At 45.3% G+C, this 22,074-nt stretch overlaps 1 protein-coding gene across 6 annotated transcripts in view; it reads left to right on the top strand.

Annotated features, from left to right (window-relative positions):
- Positions 1-15,147, top strand: part of RASAL2 (RAS protein activator like 2) — a 244,807-nt gene extending 229,660 nt beyond the window's left edge. For 5 of the 6 annotated variants that reach the window (XM_015586236.2, XM_006907785.3, XM_015586235.2 and 2 more), the window contains 4 exons: positions 1,014-1,148; positions 2,795-2,997; positions 4,174-4,261; positions 9,558-15,147. In XM_015586236.2, the coding sequence (XP_015441722.1) occupies positions 1,014-1,148; positions 2,795-2,997; positions 4,174-4,261; positions 9,558-9,722 (591 nt within the window). In that variant the 3' untranslated portion in view covers positions 9,723-15,147. Of the gene's footprint in view, positions 1-1,013; positions 1,149-2,794; positions 2,998-4,173; positions 4,262-7,212; positions 7,532-9,557 lie in introns of those variants that run through there. The other variant, XM_025043938.1, reaches the window with a different exon arrangement.
- Positions 15,148-22,074: the final 6,927 nt, after the last annotated feature.

Here is a 22,074-nt window from a genome sequence, read left to right as displayed (position 1 = left end):
CTCTCTCTCTCTCTGTCTCTCTCTCTCTCTCTCAGGCAAGCCAGAGAAACAGAATTTGTGTATTTCCAACATTGTTTGTGGAGAAAACACTAATATTCAGAGGCCTAGTATAAATTGTAATATCCAGTGCCAGTTCTCTAAACCTAATACAGTGACAGCATCTAAGCTTTCTAGTAAACTACAAAGAACTTCTGAGTACATTGTCTTATTCAATCCTCACAACTCCTTGAGATTGTCAGGCTGGGTGTGGTGATGATGCTGGTGGTATCTCTATTTAGTAAATTAGGAAAAGAGTTTTTAAGAGGTTAAGTGACAATTTAAGTGGCAGAGATGCTACTTAAAGCCAGAATTCTTACCACTCTCTATATCTATATTGGAAAATGACAATTTAGCTATCCTAACTGGATAGAAATTTTCCATAGACTAATTTGATCTACTGTTTTGAGCTTGTATTTAATCAAGAAACTTGTCTGGTCTAATATATGGGCTTAATTATCCCATCATTGCTCTGTAAAAATGACTAAAATGGTTTTTCTCTTTCTCTAAATGGTTAAGATGAAAATTAAGAATTTGACATTCTGACATACAAACGGGCAGCTTGTGAGTTTATTTAGCAGTAATCATTTCCTTGGTTACTGATCATCCCTGGGCTAAATAGACATTTCTTCACCTGAATAATCAATGATCAAGTTGTGCTTTCTTTCTCTCATTCTATTATCATTGTAAATCCATAAAGTAATTTGGACCATTGGACTAATTAACAATTTTAAGACTTTGTCTTTCTTTGGAAGGAGAAAAAGGCAGGTTCTTGGGTGTGTTGCATAGAGAATAGTTTATTCTTATACAAATGAATATTCTCTTTTCTCACCCCCAGCCCTGGCATCAATAAAGAATTATTTAGAACTGAGAGCACTTATTAGAAAACAGGGGTGTCTTCCAGAATAGCTCTCTCTTTGAAACGTAACTAGTGGATGAACTGTTTGGGGAGATGCAAATAAGTCTTTCTGATGCAGGTTCAGTCACCTGTGGACTCTGCCACAATGTCCCCAGTAGAGAGGACAGCAGCCTGGGTTCTGAACAATGGGCAATATGAAGAGGATGTGGAAGAAACGGAGCAAAATCCAGATGAAGCCAAGCACGCCGAGAAGGTAGAACCGAGTCTGTCTTTATCAACTCACTGCCCCACAGCAACAGGCCACCAGAAGGGCCGTCTAGCCAAGGACATGATCTGCCCCTGCCATCTTCCGTTCCACCTCACATACGTATCTCTGTGTAATAACTCAGTAGTGTCCTTATGTGAAAAGATGCAGAAAGCGTTCATCAAGCTGGAGCGGGAGGAATTAGCTCTAACTTTTTTTTTTTTTATGTAGGTTGCCTTAATTTGGAGAATCCTTTGCTATTCACTTCTAGTCATTTTAGGTGAATATTTAGTGTTTCTGTAAACTGGTTGTTAGTCTTCAACCAAGACCAAAATTTCCCTTGGACTAGACTTCCTTTCTAATCTTGGTAATGATTTTGTCTTTCTTTTTCTTTTTGCATTTGCTGGATAAAGAACATCTAGCTCTATAGATGGTTTTTAAAAAGACATTAACTACCTGTTGGTTTGGTTTTATTTTGTTTTGTTTTTTAAAGAAAAGTCGACAAGGAAAAAAATGATCAGACAGGAACTTTGACATCATGTATAGAATTATCTTATTCAGCTAACAGCCAGACAGCTGGCTTCTGCCTACTCGACAGTGTGATCCTAAACTGTGCTTGGTTGATGCAGTCTGCCTCTTCGAACTGTCCTAAAAATGGTCATCTTCGACCTTCTGGATTAGCAAGTGTAGCTTAGGACCGAGATGTTGGCTAAGCAGAAGCTAATTGTCTGATTGTCAAATAAATGGGATGTTATGTGACAATAGATTGCATTTTACAAAGCACCACATGATTTATCACTAATGACTAATGAATTTAAGTAGACCATCTACAAGAAAGCTGATGCTCCTCACCCCACCTAGTAATTTGACATCCCCACAGCAACTTCAGTACAAGAAAGAGCCATGTAACCATTTGAATTATATAAAGCTTTAATGAGAATTTATTATATAAAGGTTTAGCTTATGTAAATTTAGTGAGAAAACAGACATATGTGTTCCAGCAAGCAGAACCAAATTGGGCAGATAAACCACATCATGAAAGCGAGCCAGGAGGCGGTATTCATCAGTCCTTGAGAACATGTAGGCCTTTTGCTTCATGCTTATGACCTGAATAGTTTAAGCTTTTATGGTTGGGGAGAAAGCAGCAATAGTCTGCTCTGTCATAAAATCCTACTTATTGATTTAGTAGCTTAAAATTATAGAAGCATTGCTTGATTCTAGTAGAGCGAAGAATGGCAGTCTGATGAGCCGAAGTATGTCCCGGACCCTACAGCGCAGGCGAGGATCAGAACCCTTCCTCTTGTAGACAGCTGGCTTTTGACTTATTTTAAGTGATTTTTCAGGCTTCTAAGTGCTTGATCTTTTCATTATAGAATCAGTATGGCTTGCAACAGCTGGTAGTTTCATGTGGAGAGAGACATAAATATGCAGGTTTGGAATGCCAAGTTAACATTAAAAATGAAATTTGAGGAGGAAGGCAAAGCCCCATTACCATTTATGCCTGTTGATAATTTAGCGGCACTGGAATGGCAGCTCAGACAGCATCCGGCCACCCCGCCTAGGGCTCTCTTCGTAGAAACTAAATCACTAGCTGCTCAAACCAGTGTGATCCACTTTTCCTCTCCTGCTTCGGCGCCTCGTCTCCTCCGCTGCAGTACGAGCAGGAAATCGCGAAGCTGAAGGAGCGCCTGCGCGTGTCCAGCCGGCGGCTGGAGGAGTACGAGCGGCGGCTGCTGGTGCAGGAGCAGCAGATGCAGAAGCTGCTGCTGGAGTACAAGGCCCGGCTGGAGGACAGCGAGGAGCGGCTCCGCAGGCAGCAGGAGGAGAAGGACAGCCAGATGAAGAGCATCATCAGCAGGTGAGACGGCGCCCCGGTGGCGGGCGTGGGCTCGGTGGGGATCCAGACTGATGGGGGGATGAGCCGGACACCCCTCGAGGAGTGGCGGCAAAGCCGGTTTCAGCCGTGCCTGTGCCCTGTGGCACTTAGGACAGATGTGACGACTGGCTGTGTCTCTTACAGGTTTCTAAATCTGAGACCTTTGTGCGCTTCCTGGGAAGACAGAGATAATCTGTTCTTTTCATTGTAGCAAGTAGAAAAAATAAAAACTTAGTGACTCACTCGAGAGGTCTTAGAGGAGAACTGGGTTTTGAAACCTAGGTGTTCAACATCCAAGACTAACCTAGTTTTTCACAAGTCCAAAGACATTTCATTGGCTGTCATTAGGGCCAGAGAACCAAGAGCGGGTGGCAGTGATGTCAAGGGAGGGGGCCACTTGTACCAGCCACTTATAAAGCACTCACTAGGGGCCAGGCACTTTTCTAAGTTCTTTACAAATACTAGCTCATCTGATCTGTTATTAATAATTTGTTTAATGCCAACGTCTGAGGTAGGCATTATTCTCATTTTACAAATAAAGAAACAGGCAGCAGATCAAGTCAGTTGCCCAAGGCCACTTAGTGGTGCCACCAGGATTTGAAGCCAGGCAGTCAGGCCCCAGAGTCACGCTCATTACCATTGTGCTTCGATCTTGTCAGAAGCTGCGGACAGGTCAAGTAAATTGAAGACAGAAAAGGTCTGTTGTTTAGCATGCGGAGTCTGACCGGGAGCAGTTTGATGGCGTTTAAACACCAGTGGGGTGAGATGTCAGTGGTGGACAAGAAAGAAACTAGACCTACGAAGTGTAGAGTACTTCTTGGGGAAGCTTCCTTAACAGTGGGTGGTTTGATTTCTTTTAACTGGTTTGATATTTTAAGGTGAAATAAGTTGCGCTGAGGGGTCTGACAGAGGAGAGGGAGGCAGTGATTATGGGGATACTGTCTCAGATGGGATGAAAACATGCGGGATCTAGTCACAGAGGAATCGACTTCGCATGTCTTCTTTCAAGGCAGGAGAGAAGAAAGAACGCACGGTTGCAGATTTTTTATTGGGAAGAAGCAGAAATATTGAACTGTGATGAGTTGGGGGTTTCTTGTCCTCTGCACTATCTAGCTCTCTCGTGAAAGATGTCGATGTGTCCTTCCTGCCACTTTCTAGGCTAATGGCCGTGGAAGAGGAATTGAAGAAGGACCATGCTGAGATGCAAGCAGTTATTGATGCAAAGCAGAAAATAATTGATGCACAGGTAAGTAGGCCCGGATGCAATGACTGTTATTTCCCGACTTCCCACTCCTTCGCAAATGCCAAGGCACGTACTAGAAAATGGGTCATTGGAAAGTTCTTGGCATTACCTTTTGAAGATGAAAAGTGTTTCCGTGTGACCTATGACCTTTCCTTTCTTTTCCTGGTGACAAGTCTGTTAACCCAGCACAAACCCAGCAAGCGCGCTTAGTGCAGTCGCTTAACAAGTCTCAGCCTAGTGCATGAGGAGCTTTACTTCTTTCCTCATGGAGAGTCTGGCATCCCCTGAGGGGAGCGCTGTGAAGGCTACACCGCATGTGTCTGGCTTGTGACCTCCACTGACCTTTGCTTGGCTGTGATGTTCACGGTCTTGTCAGTCACGTCCACTGTGCCATCACCCTCTAGCCCCTGACAGTAGTGGAGCTGCAGGGGAAAGACAAGGTCGTAGAAGGCACCTTTCCTTATTCTCTCGGTTCAGGGTCTGGCATCGATGCTTGGAATTTGCTTGGCTGCCTTTCTTTGTTGGCTGTGCTTGAAGAGCCTCTTTTGGTTGATGAAATCAGAGCCTGGGCCTCTGCTCACTATAGCTTAGACCCGCGACACTAATGGTGTGATGACTGCCAGGAGCACCTCACAGGGACACATCCGTGATCAGAGCAAAATCCAGCAGGCGGAAAGCGTTCCTAGTTCCTTCTCATTTTCTCAATGCAAAATAGGGTCATATTTCTTAGAGCAAAACAAATAACAAAAGGCAGATGCGGTTTGATAGTGGCTGGTCTAGCCACTGCATGTATCACCTCCCTGAAGACAGCCCAGGCTTGCATTTCTCACCTTTAGATGCCATATCCTATCCCTAAGCTAGGAAATAAAAATGGGAGCAAGCACGTTATGGTCTGCTCTCTGCTCTGTGCACCAGCCAGTAGTCAGACTGTGTTAGAGCCACGTGCTCAGCACCTCCAGTCTCGTGTCCTCGGATGGGTTTATTTTTCAAAGGAGTTAGGAGTGAGGCCGAAAGCACAGCCCTGGGAAGAATGCTTCGTGGGCCGCGTGCTCCTTCAGACACACTAGACTTGGAAGTCGAGTGTGAGTTGTGATGCTCTCTCATCAACATAGCTCCTCAGAATATTTTGGACTCTTGAACTTTGTAGTTTCTGGATATTTAGACCTCCCACGTGTCAGAAGAAAGTTCTGCTGTAATTATCTTACTTGGTCCTTTTTAAAGGCCTTTCTGGATGTCCCCAGGATGGTGAGGGAACGGTAGCAGAGACAAGGCTGTCTCACTGTACACACTATCAAAATGCATCCCAGAGGCTTAAGAGAAACAGCTTGGATAAAGAGGGCCGTTTAGTCAGGCAAACTGGTGTTGGTAAGTTTTCACTTTGGGATTTTCATGACAATATAAAGCAAGAAGAGTTCTATTAATAACCACACCAAGAGAGATTTTAGTTCTAATGGGATAAAACAGACCATTTTAATAAAATAATGAAATAGACCGTTTCAGCCGATATAAAACCGTGTCCGTCTTAAGCAGGGGAGCTGGGGTGAGCCATCGTCATGGCTCTGCACACGGCGTTGCCCTTTGCTCGCTTGTCCATCAAAACAGCCTCCTCATCAGCTTCTGAGGGTTGCCACCCTACCCCACCCCCTATTTTGACATCTAGGGCAAGGTGACCGGGTATGAAGCAGGAATCATGGGCACAGAAAGTGAAAGCAAGAGAGCGAATCAGGTTTATCGGGGCTCAAAAGCTCCAGAGAGTAAGGGCCTTCTCTCCATTAACTGGGACTGATTCGCTGTTCAGGATGGGCGCAATGCCCTCAAAGCACCAGTCAGTGTCAGACTCGTGAGCTGGCTTAGCTGGATAATATTTTGCACGCACACCTCAAGGCAGTGGTTTTCAAGTGGTCCATCCGATTCCGCGGACTGTTTGGTGGAACGGGGTGGGAGCCTTCCATACAGCTGCTCCCACTGACCACTCAACCACAGGCAGCACTCTCAGATAATAGATCGAATCACACCGAGGTTGGCTAAATGTAATCAGCCAACATAAGCATTGTTATATAATAAATTTCCTACCCGAGGCCCACTGTAGATCCCTAAAGAATACTGGAAAATCCACTGCACCACGTTTCGAAAGCCACTGTCCAGTGGACAGCACAAATCACAAACACACAAGCTAATAAAACAAAAACGTCTAATCTTTTTAAAAGGGAGGTTTCCCAATTCCAGCTGTTGTCTTACTGATACATTAAAATCTTATTATAGCAAAGGACGAGGAGCATCCTTTGTCATCCGTCGTGATGAGTGACGCTTTATATCAGATGTGTTCCCTTTGTAAGGAAAGATCTCACATCTTGAGTGTTTGTGGAGCAGAGCAGCCCTTCTGGCATCGTTTAACAGTGTGAGGAGATGTCGGGGATGAAAGCTGCCCAGCAAGGGAACCCATGCTTTTGTGTCCCTGACGTCTGCCTCGGTGCCACTAGTGGAAAAATATATATATATATTTCTGAAATGAATATAGCTTTCCTTATACTAGAGCTGAGCCCAGCCTCTCCCAAAACAGTAAAGGCCAGATGCCAGGTGAACTGGTTTGCATCTCTCAGTGGCCCTTTGTCCCCACAGGAAAGGCTTGTCCCTGAATCCAGCCTCCCCGCCTCCTGGGGTCAGCTCACACTGCGGGCCCTGGCCTGGCTCAGCCAGCCGCTAACGAGCAGAGAGGGCGAGCACTCCAGGGGTGAGGGCAGGGCGCCCTATCCTGACTTGGGGCGCAGCCCCGGGGCCCCTGGGGATGGTACTGAGGGGCCCTTTCTAAACATTAGGCCAGAGACCGTCACCTTTCACCCCCGGGATCTCTCCCTGTGACGCAGGTGGAGAGCAGAGAAGGGCTTCCTCCTCTGAGAAGCAAGCAGCTGCCTAGTTACTATTGCAAGTCATGTCTCCGCTGTGTTAAATTACAGGTCATAAATGGAGATGAGATTATGCAAACAGGCAAGTAAACCCTGTCGCTCCCTAGCCGAGCAGCCCCAGCCCTGGCCCAGCCCCGGCCTCCTGCACATTCCAGCTCCTGCGCTCTCCGCACCCGACACCCCTCCTGGCAGGCAGGGGCTCCACTGCTGTGCCTTTCAATCCAGGCGGAATCGAAATGTCAGAGCATCTTTTGCCAGCTGAACTTGAATTTCAAAATTCCCTATTTGGTTCTTTTTTCTTTTACTTCTGTTTTATTTTGAGAGTTTGGCAGTGAGGGGAATTACAAAAGGGGGGTCTCTCGATGGGAAACTTTGAACTGTTGGGGGCGGTGCTTGGCTCCAGCTCTTTCTCGCTGGTCGGTAAATAAAATCATTCTTAGCCTTTTCGACCCTCTCAGAGTCAAATTTTCATGAATGCCTAATTTTTTTGGATAAACCTGGAGAATCCTGTATTCTTTGGTATTAGGGCCTTATAATTTATCCTAATACTGAAATATCTTTTCTTTTTTCATCATTTCAAGAAATTACCAGCTCTTCTGTTTTGAGAGTTTCCTTCCCACAAGGGAAAAGATCACATTTGGTTCCCACCACTCACTTGTTTTCCGGTAACCACGTGGCCAGTCCTTACCTACTGGCTTGAAAAAGGTCTGTACTTAGCATCCCAGGAAACAACATTGGCTGTAATTTTTTTTTAATTATTATTTTTTTAAAAAAGCCTTGCAGATTTTTCTTTAAGTTTTGCTTATCCTTACAGTGAGGCACTCACCTTCCCGAAGTCAAAAGCATCTTATACCAGATTAGCGGTTTGTTAATAATGCTGATTTGGGGTATCTTACCACCTGAGTTCTCCATCAGAGAAAGGAAGATTTTTTTTTTTTTTTTAATGATAATAACGAGTATGAGCTAGGTTTTTTTCATGCTTTTGAAACTATGAGCTGCCATACAGATTCCCCACCCCAAAGTCGAAGATTAGAGGAAAGTGCCATGTGATGCTGTGTGTACGCTTTTACCTAAATTCGCCCGCAGGGCAGTGGTCTTCACTGGCAGCAAAGGTCCTAGCAGAGAAGAGCCGCACGCAGCCCGGTGGCCCGTGTAGCTACCGCTTTAGTAGCCAGGAGAGCGTCAGGCCCTCAGCCCTGCAGGTCGTCTCTGAGCCTTGCCGTGGCTCACCTTACCATGCTTTCCCCAGGTAAAGGCAAAAGCTCCCAGGGTAGGAAAGCTCCTTTGGCCTTGGGGTTTTTCCTCATGTGTTACTTTCTTTTTAATTTCGTGGGCATAGGTAAAGCTGGGTCTTCTCAGCACTAACTTCTTATCTGCTGAAAAATCACGACTTTGTGTTGGAAAGGTTCTAGAATGATTTCCCTAGCTACTCAAGCTACAATTAGGGTTTCTCTCCTACTCTTCATGAAGCTGATAATATTTTGATGGATGATTATTATTTTTTTTAATTTAGATGAGCCTACTTTCCATGAGATTGCCTTTTTTTTTTTTTTTTTTTTTTTTTGGCCCTTTTTTCCTTCTTGTTTTTTTTTTGTGTGTGTGTATTCAACAACTTTTGGTTCCAAAATATTCGTTCTAAAGCATTTTTTTTTTTTTGCAGAGACTCAAAAGTAAAATGGGAGCAGCCTCCGTGTGGGGGGGAGGGCCTTCCTGGAGTAACTCTGAGCTGGAATGGGTCCAGGAGCTTGTGTCCTCTGTTCGTTTTCATGTGTTACGTTGGCGGCATCTCCCTTCGGCCACATCTCCCTCCCCATGTCCCGGTCCCTCCTTGGTCTGAGCTTCTGGCTGCTTCCCCCTTGCTGTCGCATCTTCACTTTGTGGGTGACTATAAACTGCCACCGTGTATTGTTTTTAATTTTAAGCACAATGTGAATTCTCTGCAAATGTGACTGATGTGCCCTCTGTGGGGCCTAAGAACCCATAGATCACTCGCACTTCTCCTCTGTGAAATGAAACCTCTGGTGCTTCTTTCTTTGCGTCCTAGTTTCCACGTTTTAATTTTGACCAAAAGCACCTAATACAGTCAGGCACCTTGACACATGTGTCGCATAATCCAAAGTAACACTCGATGTCATTTTTTACATGATGTCCTAGTGTCCCAAGGGACAGTAATAACAAATCCTGCTGTGCCAAAAGGAAAAAGAGACCCACTGGGCTCCAGGGAAGCTGAACCTGACTCGTGCGCAGAAAGAGGCAGAGATGTTCCATTTGTCTGGGAAGCATCATGCGTCCTGCTGTCTGATAGAAAGCATCAGAACAGTCGCTCAGTACAGAAAGGAGTACGGTGCGATTCTTTTGCATGTGGCCCAAATAAAGCCAGGATTGGTGTGTTGTAGGAAAAACGGATCGTGTCCCTGGATTCGGCCAACACCAGACTGATGAGCGCGCTGACGCAGGTGAAGGAGCGGTACAGCACGCAGGTCCGCAACGGCCTCTCCCCCACCAACCCCACCAAGCTGTCCATCACGGAGAATGGTGAATTCAAAAACAGCAGCTGCTGACGGGCTTCGACCAGACAGGCTGCAGGGGACCGCAGGGGACCTCGCGCGCTCCTGCCCCGCCCTTGCCCGGCCCGCGGCTTCAGAACAGCGCTGCGGAGAGAAGGCTCGAAGGAGGAAAAGAATCTTGTCTTTCAGGGCACAAGGCTAAGACCTCCCAGGTCGACGCTTTCCCCCATGTCTCTATGTACATAGGGAACTTAGTTCTGGGCCATGTACAGAAAATACCACTGTAATATACCAAAAGGAAGTTAATAATGTAGATTGCCTTTTTAATTATTGCTATTTTTATTATTGTTTTCCTCTTGTTGAAAGCACTGCAGTTGTTAGAGGAGGAAGGTAGGAACTAAGTGTGAGTGAGAAATGAGCCCAGGGTTCAGTAGGTAGAAACCACGTGTCTGTGTGTCTGTCTGTCTGGTAGAAGCGCACAGCGTGCAATAGGACATTGTCAGAAGAGTTTTTCAGGGATTCATCTGCCAGTTGAGAAACTCCACTCCTGCTCCCTTGTCCTTTAGGAAAACATGCAGATACAAAGGTCCAAACAAAACATTCGTCCCGTTGATCAGCCAAGACTGGATTTGGACAGACAGCTAATCCGATTTGCGGATATGCTGTTTCAGAGGGCAGATGAGAGCTCTTGCATCAACACTGGACTTTAGGACTGATTTCTGTTAAACCCCCGTTGATGTTTATTTCCTTCTGTCTGTAGCAGATGGGAATTTTCCATTTTAGGTAGGGGGCTTTTTTTTTTTTACCCTAGTTGTAATAAAGGGCGTTTTTTTTTCCCCCCTCTTTAGAGTTTACAAAACTATAAATATTTGTGTCTCTACATACTGTCTTCACCTTCACAAACCCACTGCCCTTTCCTCCCCCACGGTGGGGGCGGCATCTCACCTGGAGAAGCAATTCAAATACGCTGTCCATCACCCATCCGAAACAAACACCCTTCCGTGCAGAAAAGGGCTAACCATACCGTAGCAGGAATCTCTGACTATTTCCTATTTAAAGAAAGAAAAAAACATTTTCTATTTGTAAGTACTAGCATATCTCTGGGCAGGGTCATTTTATCTGAATCTTTAACTTTTAAATTGCTTCTTTCTCTACTCCCCTGAGTACAATTTGGAAAGGAAATCTGGAGCATCACTCTCTTAAAAGTGATGACGACTCTTGTACAAAAGAAAAGTGGAAGAGTGAAGACAGCACGTCCCGTTGCTTTTTCCCGTGCTCTTAGGTTTGTCGATAATGACCCAATGTCACCAGTTGTCATCCTTGGCTTTATTGTAGGACAGAAAAAGTCGTGGGAGCTAATTTATTTTCTTTTTCCCGAAGGTGTGAAATGTCATCTTGAATGCAAGCTTTATTATCAGAAGTATGGAATGTTATGTGTTAGGACAATACATATACAAATATATATACACATATCTAGTCACACGTGTACATATAACCGCACAAATAGGAAAAGTTCATGCCTTCTATGCTGTCAGATATAATGTTAAAAGGGTTTTGAATCTTTTAAGCAAGATAGAAGTCGTCGTTTATATTGAGAAAGGACATTTCTCAAAAAAGGTAATGATGTTTATTTTAAATTATAAATTTGAGGAAATTTTATAAAAGGAAAAGCAGAGAGGAAAAAAGAAGACCTGGGGGAGTCGCAGGCGCGGAGCGAGTGTTTCTACCTGACAGAACCTGGGAAGGGAACAAGAGAGCAGAGCGTTTACCTGTCGTGTCCTCCCTTGAGCAAAGCCCCGACAGGGGCACCAAGCACCCCATTTCCCCGCACCCCAGCTCGCATTCCGGCCTCTGGGGCGCTCTCCTCTCTCAGATGGGTCTTTGTGTTGGACCCTGCGTCTCAGCAACCTCACTGTGGCTCCCCCATCCGTGACCTTTTAAAACATTTCCCTTCGTAACCCTCCCGTTTCTGCCGGTCAGAGATGTAAAGCAGGACCTGCTCATGTTGCTTAGCCGAGCCGCAGCCTTCATGCCCACGTGTTTTAGCACTTGTGTATTTTCTTGACCCTCAGTAGTTATTTTACAAATTCTATCCCTCTCCTCCAAGCTGAGGGCACACTGTGGTCAAAATCACTTACTTTAATAGAAAAAAAATGACCAATTCTGAGGTAGTGGGAGGGGAAAATGCAAACGTAGATCTGCTCTTGTCTCCGGTCTAGCCAGGTCTTATCCATCCGTTGTGCTGCAGAGAACATGGAAGAGAATTGTCAGTCCCAGTGGTGTTAAGTAGGTAACGTGGGTGGCGGCTTGCCCTGCGGTTTAGATTAGAAGAGCTCAGGTGTTGGTCGTGGATTACAGAGGGCTCGTCAGCTCACCTGTACTGGGCGTCGGGGAGACAAAACATCACGTTTTTGATGGATGCAGTGTATCTCGTTGGCGTGTGGGAGCGCCGTAGAGCTGCCTACTTTGGAAGATGAAATGCCCCCAAATGTTTGGCTAGACTGTGCAGCCCTCTGTATCAGGGTATCTTGAATGAAGAGGAGAGAGTAAAAGAAAAATTATAAAGTGAGAAGCTGAAAGTTCAGAGTTATTGCCAGATTAACTTTTAGATTATCCTTTGAGCCTATTTCTATCCAAATATTTTTCTGAGGTTTTATTGTGTGTGTGTGTGTGTGTGTGTGTGTGTGTGTGTGTTGTGTGTGTGTGTGTAAAAAGGCAGCAACAGCTGATAATTTTTATGGAGGTATTCCTTAATTGGCTTTTCTTCAGCCCAAATAGGTACAGACTTCTGCTGGGAGGAAGGACATGGTCGAAGAAACGGGTGAATTAAGATGGCTGCCGACATGTCACCCGACGCGTCACCACATTGTGGGGCGCGGCATAGACCCGGGCCAAGTAGAATTTAGACTTCAGGAGAAGTGCTTGCTTGCTAAGTGCTCGTCTAGCTGACGAGCAGACTCGGCCATTATCAAGGACAATGTCGGTAAGATTTAGGAAAAAGCTTCATGTTCCCCTTTGGTATCACTGGAGCAATAAGCATCCTGGGCTGAAGCAGCAGAGGGAGTTACATTTCCATCAGGTCATCACGTTCCCTGAGTCTCTGCAATTCGAGCCTGACCGACGGGAGGTTATATGTAACTAGGTCACTGGAATGGACACTGGAGCAGTACTGTGTCCCAGGCTGTCACCTAGGGCGGTCTTTGGTGAGGGGAATGTGGGGATGAGGTGATCACGCTGCTGCGGCTTTGCGCGTTTTGCACTTGGTGCCGAGGTGGTCAGACGAGCTTTCCGTGGTCCGCTTCCACCTTTACCTGCGATGGTGTCGAACAGCGCGAGAAAAAGTAGCATTTCTGTCTGTGACTGTCGTGTGTCCGGGAGAGGTAGCTTGACTTAAGTAAAGCTTTTCACCTCTCCTGTGCCTATGACCTTTGTTTATGGGTCTGTTTATGACTCTCACGCTGTCCTCAGAGGGCCACCTAGTTGGGAACAGTTCTTAACATGGAAGTCCCAGAACGAGACGATTGCCATCGAGTGCATCTGCTCTGGTGTTTCTCTTGCTTTCCATCCACGTCTAGTTCTGGTCATCTCCAGTGTGGAGTCCTGTGCAGGCTGGTCGTGGGCCTGAACTCGGGGAAGGAACCCTCTGCAGGATCCTCCGAGCCCCAGGCTGACACAGGCTAGCCTTGTCACTGGGCCTGAGTCTGCAGCCCCCGCGCCCAGGCCACAGCTCCACAGCATCTTCAGCCGCCTTTGGAGGCCGCCTTCTCTGCGGACTGTGGAAAGCTAAAAGGGCTTTCCTCGACCTCCTCCTTAACCTTTCCCGAGTCTGGTAGTGACATCTCCCGCTTGCCCTAGCAGTGAATAGTTACTTTCCCACCCCTTCCTGGGGGCCAAGAATTTGGGATACTTTGTTTTTATCAATACATCGATTGAAAGGACCTATTTTACTAGTTTTTTTAAAAGAAGTTACATTGGCGTGTTGAATTTTTAATAGACTCTCTTTTTGTGTTTGAGTGACTGTTATTAGTTCTAGAAGCATTCTCTTGTCGTCATGACCCAGTTCCAAAACTCTAGAGTTTAGGAAAGACAAAAGTGATGAAATTTGCATGAGGTGGAATAAATATCTTATGAGGCGGGAAAGAACCTGAGGAAGATAACGTGATCCAAAAGGGAACTCACGGCCAGCAGCCCCCTCAGCAGTCGGAAAGTTCAAGGCAACGGGGATTCATAGCCTTTGCCGGGAGCTCTTAAAATACAGAGCTGTATGGAGAGGCAGTTTCTGTAGACAACATGTCCACACCCGCACAAAACACAGTTCCTAGGGTCTCCTTTTTCTGAATGTTGATCTATCTTATAGAGCAGTGATTCCCAAACTTTCTTGGGTGTTTCAGATTTTATGCTCTCATTTGTTAGATTTTATGACAGTGGTTCTCTTTTCTTTAAAGTGTACCATATGTGTTATATGTATATATAAGTTAAAGTAACTTGCAATTGATTTGGTTTGACATTATCTCAAGACCCTTGGATATCATTAGTGATACCTTGGGGAGTCATAGAAAGGAAATTGAATCTGATATTAGGATCCAGAAAGTAGTTTTGGTTCCTGATCAGTTAATCCTCAGGCGACTGAGTACCCCACGCAGCAGGACTTAGCAAACGCAGTAAGCCACCCAAGGAAAGTAAAATGGTAGTTTTTGCCCAGATTTCAGCATGCATTTTAATTTCCTACTCAGTTGTTATTTTTCATTCGAATGCCCTCGTTTTTCATTTTTCTCTAGGAAATATTTTAGTTTCGGACTGAAAACCAGATTTATCTGTTGTCGTAAAGAGATTTCCACAAAAGCTGTGTTTTAGGGACCTCTCTCATCTGTGTGGGAGTACAAATATTTATGTAAAGATATCATATTTATGTCGTTTTACACTCCCAAGGGAAAATTTCAGTTCTCAGTTCACCGAAATTGATTCAGTGACCACTATCCTGCAGAAAAGTTGAAATAAATAGTAAAGGTTAAATTTTGAATGGTGCTTAGACATTTCCTAGTTACACTAAAATTAACTCAAGCAGATAGCTGCACATTAACCTGAATCACACCTGTGAGGATTTTACCTTCTAAATTTGCTTTCGTTTTTCATCTCCAGGGCCTTAATAAAAGTGTGTTAATACACACGACTATTTTACAATGATAGCTCTAAATAATTTATTTTTTATTTCAAGAAAGAGAAGTACACCTTAGAAAAACAAAACCCAAGATTTTATTTTATTTTTAAAGCCATATTTTTGTGCTAGTAGCACTTAGATTGTTCCATACGTGAGATCCATATCTGCATTTCATTACCTGGGTTTGTTCTAAAGAAGATTTATTTTTGTTCTGTGAATAATTTTTGATGGTTCTTGTACATGTACAGATATAGATAACGTTTGAGGTCTTTTATTGATAATCCTACAAAGAATACAAATAAACTTTAACTTTAAACATTTTTCAGACTAAAGTTGCTACTGTATTTGACATATTACCCTCTTTTAGCATTTATCTGGGTGATTAGGACACTTGGACTCAAAAAAAAAAAAAAAAACAGAAAGAAAACCTATGCAGGAACATTATTTCGAAGGTGTATTTTAATATTAAGAACAATGTCTTAGAATTCCCCAACTTACTGGTAAGAAATATTTAGCTGTAGGGCAAGTAGCTGGCGGTCACACGTGTCGTAATGTGATGGCATCCTTGGAGAGCTCCTCGTTCTGGAGAATTTGAAATCTCTTAGCTTGTCGCTGGTAAAGAACGTGTCCACTTTCCTTGGAAGTATGACCCCACTTAGCTTCCCAGACCGCTGCCATCCTCTCTTAATCCCCCAGCAAGATTCATGGGGTTTGTTCCAGGATTTTTATTGCTTCACGGGGTTTTGTTGTTGTTGTTCCTGTTTGCTTGTCATTCTCAGGGTTACTGTTCCCAGTCACCTCCATCTTCTCCTCCTTACCTGTTTCATTCCATAAACTCCGGGGATATGGAGTTTTCTTTTGTGCTGGGTGTAGGTCTGAAATTCTACCAGTTAGCCTCTTCACGTATCTGAAGTTATTTCTAATTCTGATCTACAAGGAATTAAAAAACTAAAAAAAAAAAATTTTTTTTTTAAAAACCTGGATTCACCGAATATCCAGAGAAGCTTGTATGAGAAGGAGACTCCAGATCAGTAGAGCGTGCTATTTTTTGTTTACTTCGAAGCCGACCCATTTCAGCCTGAACTGCTTACCACCTAACGTTAGCTTTAAGACTTCTTGGATCTGAAACATCAAAAAGAGAGAAACTGTTGACACTATCTTGTGACCTCATCCTCTCGGCCCAGAACTGTCCACTCACATGCCCTTTACGTGCAACCATCTGTGTTGTCCTCAGCCTCCCTCCCGCTGCCTGCCTTTCGTCATCAGCACCTTCACCAGTGGGAAGGTACATACATCAATTTTGATAAGCGCCACCATCACATCTCCCCAGCCAAAAAAGAAAGTTTGATGACAGAGGAGACTGAAACAGATGACTTAATTGGTGCTTCTCAATCCCGACTATTCATCAGAATCACTGCAGAACTTGACAGAGAGAGAAGGGGTGCCCTTGGGGGCCACCACTGAACGGTGCAACGGAATCTCTGTAAGGATTAGGGGTCAGGCTTTTTTTTAACTTCTCGGGGATTCTAACTTCAGCCAGAATTGACAGCCACTAGTCTATATGTAGCTCAGAGCACTGTGTGTGATCATCAGTGAGGATGTCTCTGTCCTTGGAACCGCGAGAAGTTGGCTTCAGATGTTTCTCTGCCTTCTGTTTGGAATTTTAAATGAGACTGATGATCTGTCCTCTGCCTTTCCTCACATACACCTTGTCCCCACCACTTCTGTCCTTTTAATCTGTCCATGAATATGGGATAGATACTTCCCACAAGGGTGACTAGAAGATGGACTTCCCCATTTTGACCCCACTTTTCCCATTATTAGCTTTAATTTAAAACAAAAGGTAGATGGCATCTGATTTGATCTCCTCACCCCCCAAAAAAAGTTCTTGACTTTTGTAGACCTGATAGTCACCACTGCAGTCTTAGCACATGAACTTTTTTTTTTAATTACTTGAACTTTTACTAAAAAAATTTATCAGGTGCTCAACTGCATCATTTGCACCTGTTCTTCAGTAGCAAAATGCTCCACTCCCTTCCCCACTCCCCCGTAGGTGTGTACGTGTGTGTGCGTGCACACACACGTACACACACACACAATACCATTCTTTTAGAAATCCGAGTTTGTGAGAAGTTAGAAGAAATCGCCTAGGAGCTGTGTCTTTGACCTCTGAGTAAATTGCAATAAGCTACCAGATGAATGCAAATCTGTTTCCTCGTCTGTAAAATTGTGATTTGGGCCAGATGAGCCATAGGAACTCTCCAGCTCTGACACCTTATCATTATCTGAGAGAACTAAAACATGTACCCTTAGGCCATGTTAGAAAATCAGCTTGAGGCTTTTGTCACAATATTTAGGAACAGTTCTTCAATCCTCCCATCTCACAACACTTTAAAAGAACAAGAAAAAAAAAAAAGATGGAACAGATGTATATTTAGAACAATAATAATGTTGATAATAATAACATTAGCTATTTACTATGTGCCGATTTGCTTAGCACTTTATATGGAACATTTCATTTAATCATAATACCAACCATATGAGTTAGGTACTGTTGTTCCTAATTCATGAGGAAACAGGCTCAGAAAAATTAAGTTACTTGCCCAAGGTCACAAGTATTAAGTGGAAAGCCAAGACCCAAACTGAGGTCCTTCGGACTATACTGTCTTGATTTAAGAAAAAAAAAAAATGGAACTCAGGAAAAATGTTAAGAGAGTAAGTAAAGGATCTGAAAAGATCTCGGCACAGGAACCAAGGTGTCACCATGAGCCAAAGTGATGGCAGCAGGAACGAAAAAAAAAAAATGGAACTCAGGAAAAATGTTGAAGAAGAGAGTAAGAAAAGGATCTGCAAAGATCTCGGCACAGGAACCAAGGTGTCACCACGAGCCAAAGTGATGGCAGCAGGAACAGATGAGCTAATTTCCCAAAGCTCTTCCTCTGACCATATTGGCTTTTACAGCGTTGTCTTGCATTGTCAAGTCATCTGGTCAAAATTAGAAGTGGGCAGACGTCTCACCTCACTCAAAAATTGGTCTTTCATATCTTCTGGGTCCATCAGAGCTGGGATGATAAAATCTGCTTTCAGGATTCCAAAGTCTTGCCCTGAAGTACAAAATGCTGCCTGGTTTGAGGAAAATCACCCGATCGCCATTTGAAAACTTAAAAGTTCTTAGCAGTCGGGAGTGTGCATTGGACACCACAGATGGTGTGTGGTGATTTAGGGTTTCAAAAAGGAAAAAACTACTGAACAGGAGGACGCTCGGCCACAGTGAGGATCAACCAACCAGTGGCCGAAAGCAAAGAGTCCTCTCTCCCTGGGCCATGTTTGTAAAGGCCCCTCTGCCCCAGGAAACTAAGTTCTCTGAGTCTATAAACAAGCGCTCAGCCTTCGGCCGTGAGCCACTATAACCATCACAGGAACTGCAGCCTCATAATAGGACCTCTTTATATTTGTACAGCATCTTATGGTTTACAGAGTACCTTTGCATGATGATCTCACTGAGTGTTTGCAATAGCCCTGTGATCCGGCTGGGCAGTTTTTACTGTCACCACCTACTCCTTTTGTAGGTGAGAAATAGGAGATTCCGAGGTGAGGAACTTCGCTCCCCAGGCTTCCACTGCAGGCAGGGAGCAAACTCTAGGACCCTCACCCTGTCCTACTGCCACCCCCTTCTCCACGTTTCATGCTGTCCCTCGTGGAAAGGTCTCAGGTGCCCTGTGCTAAGGGTGGCTTTCCATACTTAGCTGCTTGGTAAGAGCGGGAACTCGGTAACCAGAAGCGGTTACCTGGTTCCGGTGCTGGAGTCTCTTCTTTAGGCTCCGGGTGGTTAGATGCACTCAGATGTGGGGCCTGGGTGGCAGTGGCTGTGTCTCTCTTATCAGTGTGACGTCTTCCTTCACTGGGCACGGCTACAGGAGGGGAAAATAAAGGAGTTATTGCAAATGCAGCTAGGAGCCAGGTGGTCCGAGATTGGTGACCGCCCCTCAGCTAGAGGACAGGCGTGAGCAGCCACGCCATGCCCCATTCAGGTGGGACGCTCAGTCCCCGCCAGTCCTGGCTCTACTCCCACAGACTCATGTCCCCCGCCCTTGAGCTGCTACACCATCATCTCTCAGTGTCCCCTCAGTGTACAGAGTCTGCGGGGCTTGGGCTGTGTTACGAGATTTCTCCTCAGTACCAAGTGTTTTCTGTCAGTACTTCCTACTCCAAGAGCCCCAATCCCCTCATGTCTGCCAGCCACACAGAGCCCCCACCATGGTGTCCAGGGACCCCCAACATTTCCATCAAGGGGTAGCACCTCCAAAACCAAGCTCAGCCTCCCCCCAGCAACGTCCTCTCCCGCGTATGGCTGCCGTCTGCTGAGACACTCCAGCCGGAGACCGTCAGCTGTGCCCTAGTCTCGCTCCCACGTTCGGTCACCAAAGTCCTGTCAGTGCCTTGCAGATGTCTTTTTTTTTTTCAAATATAGAAGTAACCATAGTATTCTTGTCGTACATTATTGTAAAATATTTAAGCAAAAGTATCCCTCCTCTGACCCAGGGACAACCACTGTTAACTTGAATTTTTTAATTTGAATGCATAAAGATATACCTTAGTCTTTTTAAAGGCTGCATAGTATTTCATTGAATGTACCAGAACTCATTTAACCGGTCTGCTTTCAGCGGACGTTAGATTGCCTCCAATTTTTCACTGTAATAAACAATGCTGCAAGCAACGCCCCTGTGTGCAGAGGGTGCATGTGTGTGTGTGTGTGCACTTTGTACTATCACTTCCTTAATAAACGCCCGAGGGTAGACTCTCTGGGCGAAAGGGTGTGAACATTCAGAACTGATGCACGTGGCCAGATGGCAGAACTAGTTTACTTTCCAATCCAGGGTCTGCGATGGCGCGGTTTCCCACATTCTCATCAGCTTTAGCACCCTTTTAAATCTTTGCCAAACTGGTGAGTAAAGAAAAATACATTTTAAAACATGCATCCTGCTTTTTTAATTTGTATTTCTGTGATTCGGTGAACAAAGTTGAGCATTTTTTAAAAATCTGTTTGTATTTATATTTATTCAAGTCATGTCACTTGCAAATGATGTAAAATCGGTTCCCCCCCCCCGTCTCTCCTCATTCTGCTGCTCCAGATCTGACCTCAGTTCCACCCACCCAGACTGTGCAACTGTCCCTCCCCACACAGACCCTTCCTGTCTCCTCCCCTGCCGGCCTCCGCTCCAGTGCCCTCTTCCTTCCCCACCCCGAGCTCTGTAAATTTCTTTAATGAAATGAATAAATCTGTAAACTCCAGAAACTCATACCTCATCACCTGACTACAACCATTGTTAACATTTTCACACATTTCCTCCCAATCTGTTTTTCTAAGTATACGCAGGGTGGTGTTTCAACATGGTTGTGACTGTATTACACGTATAATGTTGAATCGCGCCTTTTCCTTTAGCGTCCCCATACAAGCATTGTCTCATGTCATTGTCACACCCTTGCTCTGCAGATCTGAATGTTTCGCTCACTTGCTAAAAACCTCTGATGGCACCACCACTGACTGCAGGATCAAGTCCTTCAGAATTTGGCCCTAGTCTACCTCTTTCCACCTGTCCCCTGCCACTCCCTTCCCAAATATGTGACCTACACTCAGGTCACATGGGACCACTTGTCATTCCCAAACCACATTGTCACACCCTTGCTCTGCAGATCTGAATGTTTCGCTCACTTGCTAAAAACCTCTGATGGCACCACCACTGACTGCAGGATCAAGTCCTTCAGAATTTGGCCCTAGTCTACCTCTTTCCACCTGTCCCCTGCCACTCCCTTCCCAAATATGTGACCTACACTCAGGTCACATGAGACCACTTGTCATTCCCAAACACTTTGCCCATGCCGATCCCTCTGCCAAGAAGAACCTTCTAGGCTTTGCTGCCTGACAAAACCCCCCGTTATCTTTTGTCCAATTACAGTCGTACCCCCTTACCTGTAGGGGATATGTTCCAAGACCCTCCACAAATGCCTGAAACCATGGTTAGTACTGAACCCTATATATACTGTTTTCCTATACATACATACCTATGATGAACTTTAATTTATAAATTAAGCACAATAATAAAATAATTATAACAGTATGTACTGCAATAAAAGTTATGTGGATGCGGTGCCCCGGCCCCTTTTCTCCCTCCCTCCCTCGCTCTCACCTGAGGCCGCTGAGTGACTGGTGGGCAGGTAGCCTACGCAGAGTGGGACGGCAGCCCCAGATCCCCAGATTTCCTCATGCTGCTCAGAACAATGCGCAATTTAAAACTTAGGCGTTGTTTATTTCTGGAATTTTCCATTTAATATTTTTGGACTGTGGTTGACCACAGGTAACTGAAACTAAGGAAAACAAACCCATGGATAAGAGGGGACTACTGTACCAACTTTCCAGGCAGAATGAAGTGGTCACTTTCCTGCCCAGGCTCCTGGTTCACACTTCCGGTGCAGCATTTACGGCGCTGCCCCGGTCTCTATCAGTCCTCGGTGGACCAAGCTCCTTCAAACACAGGGAACGGGTCCTGCTCACCTTGGTATCCACGGTTCAATGCCAGGTTCAAAACAGGTACTCGGGGAAAAAATTACTGAATCAAATCATCTACCAATGTGCAAAACACTGTTCTAGGCTTGGAGGAGACACAAAGGGTCATAAAGCAGCCCTTGCTCTGCGAGATTCCGCGGTCTCGCTAATTCATAATTCCGATCATCTGTAATCACCATTATGAACATGGGAAGGAGGCCAGCCCTGCCTGTCAAATAAGGTAAGGACAGAGGCTAGACAGGAGGAGTCACTAAGCCTTTCGCTAGTGAACTGAGGTTACGGTGGTGGTAACTGCCATTTACGGAGCATCTGCCAGGTGCCAGGCCCTGAACGGTACCTTATGACGATGGTGTTTTCTTTCAGTTTAAAGAGAAAAAGGGAGTTCCAAGAGGTTAGGAAACTTGCCTAAGACCACGCGGTGAGTAGTAGAGCCAATGTGCCAACCCTTGGCTGTCGGAGCGCTGCAGCCGAATAGATGGTTTCTCCCCTAGACGCCAGCCCTAAATTATCATCCACGGAGGATGGGAGGGTGAACGGGCTCTGGCCGGACAGAGCCCCCCGCGGAGTGGACGACGCGGCCAGGGTCGGGAGACTGCGGCCAGGCGCGCGCGCACATCTGCCCTCAACCTGTGTCCCCGCCTGTGTCCCGGCACGGGAGCCAAGGCCGGGCACCGTGAGGAGGA

This window comes from Pteropus alecto, unplaced genomic scaffold, assembly GCF_000325575.1.
Source record: "Pteropus alecto unplaced genomic scaffold, ASM32557v1 scaffold101, whole genome shotgun sequence".
NCBI lineage: Eukaryota > Metazoa > Chordata > Mammalia > Chiroptera > Pteropodidae > Pteropus > Pteropus alecto.
This window is presented reverse-complemented; position numbering and strand designations above follow the sequence as displayed.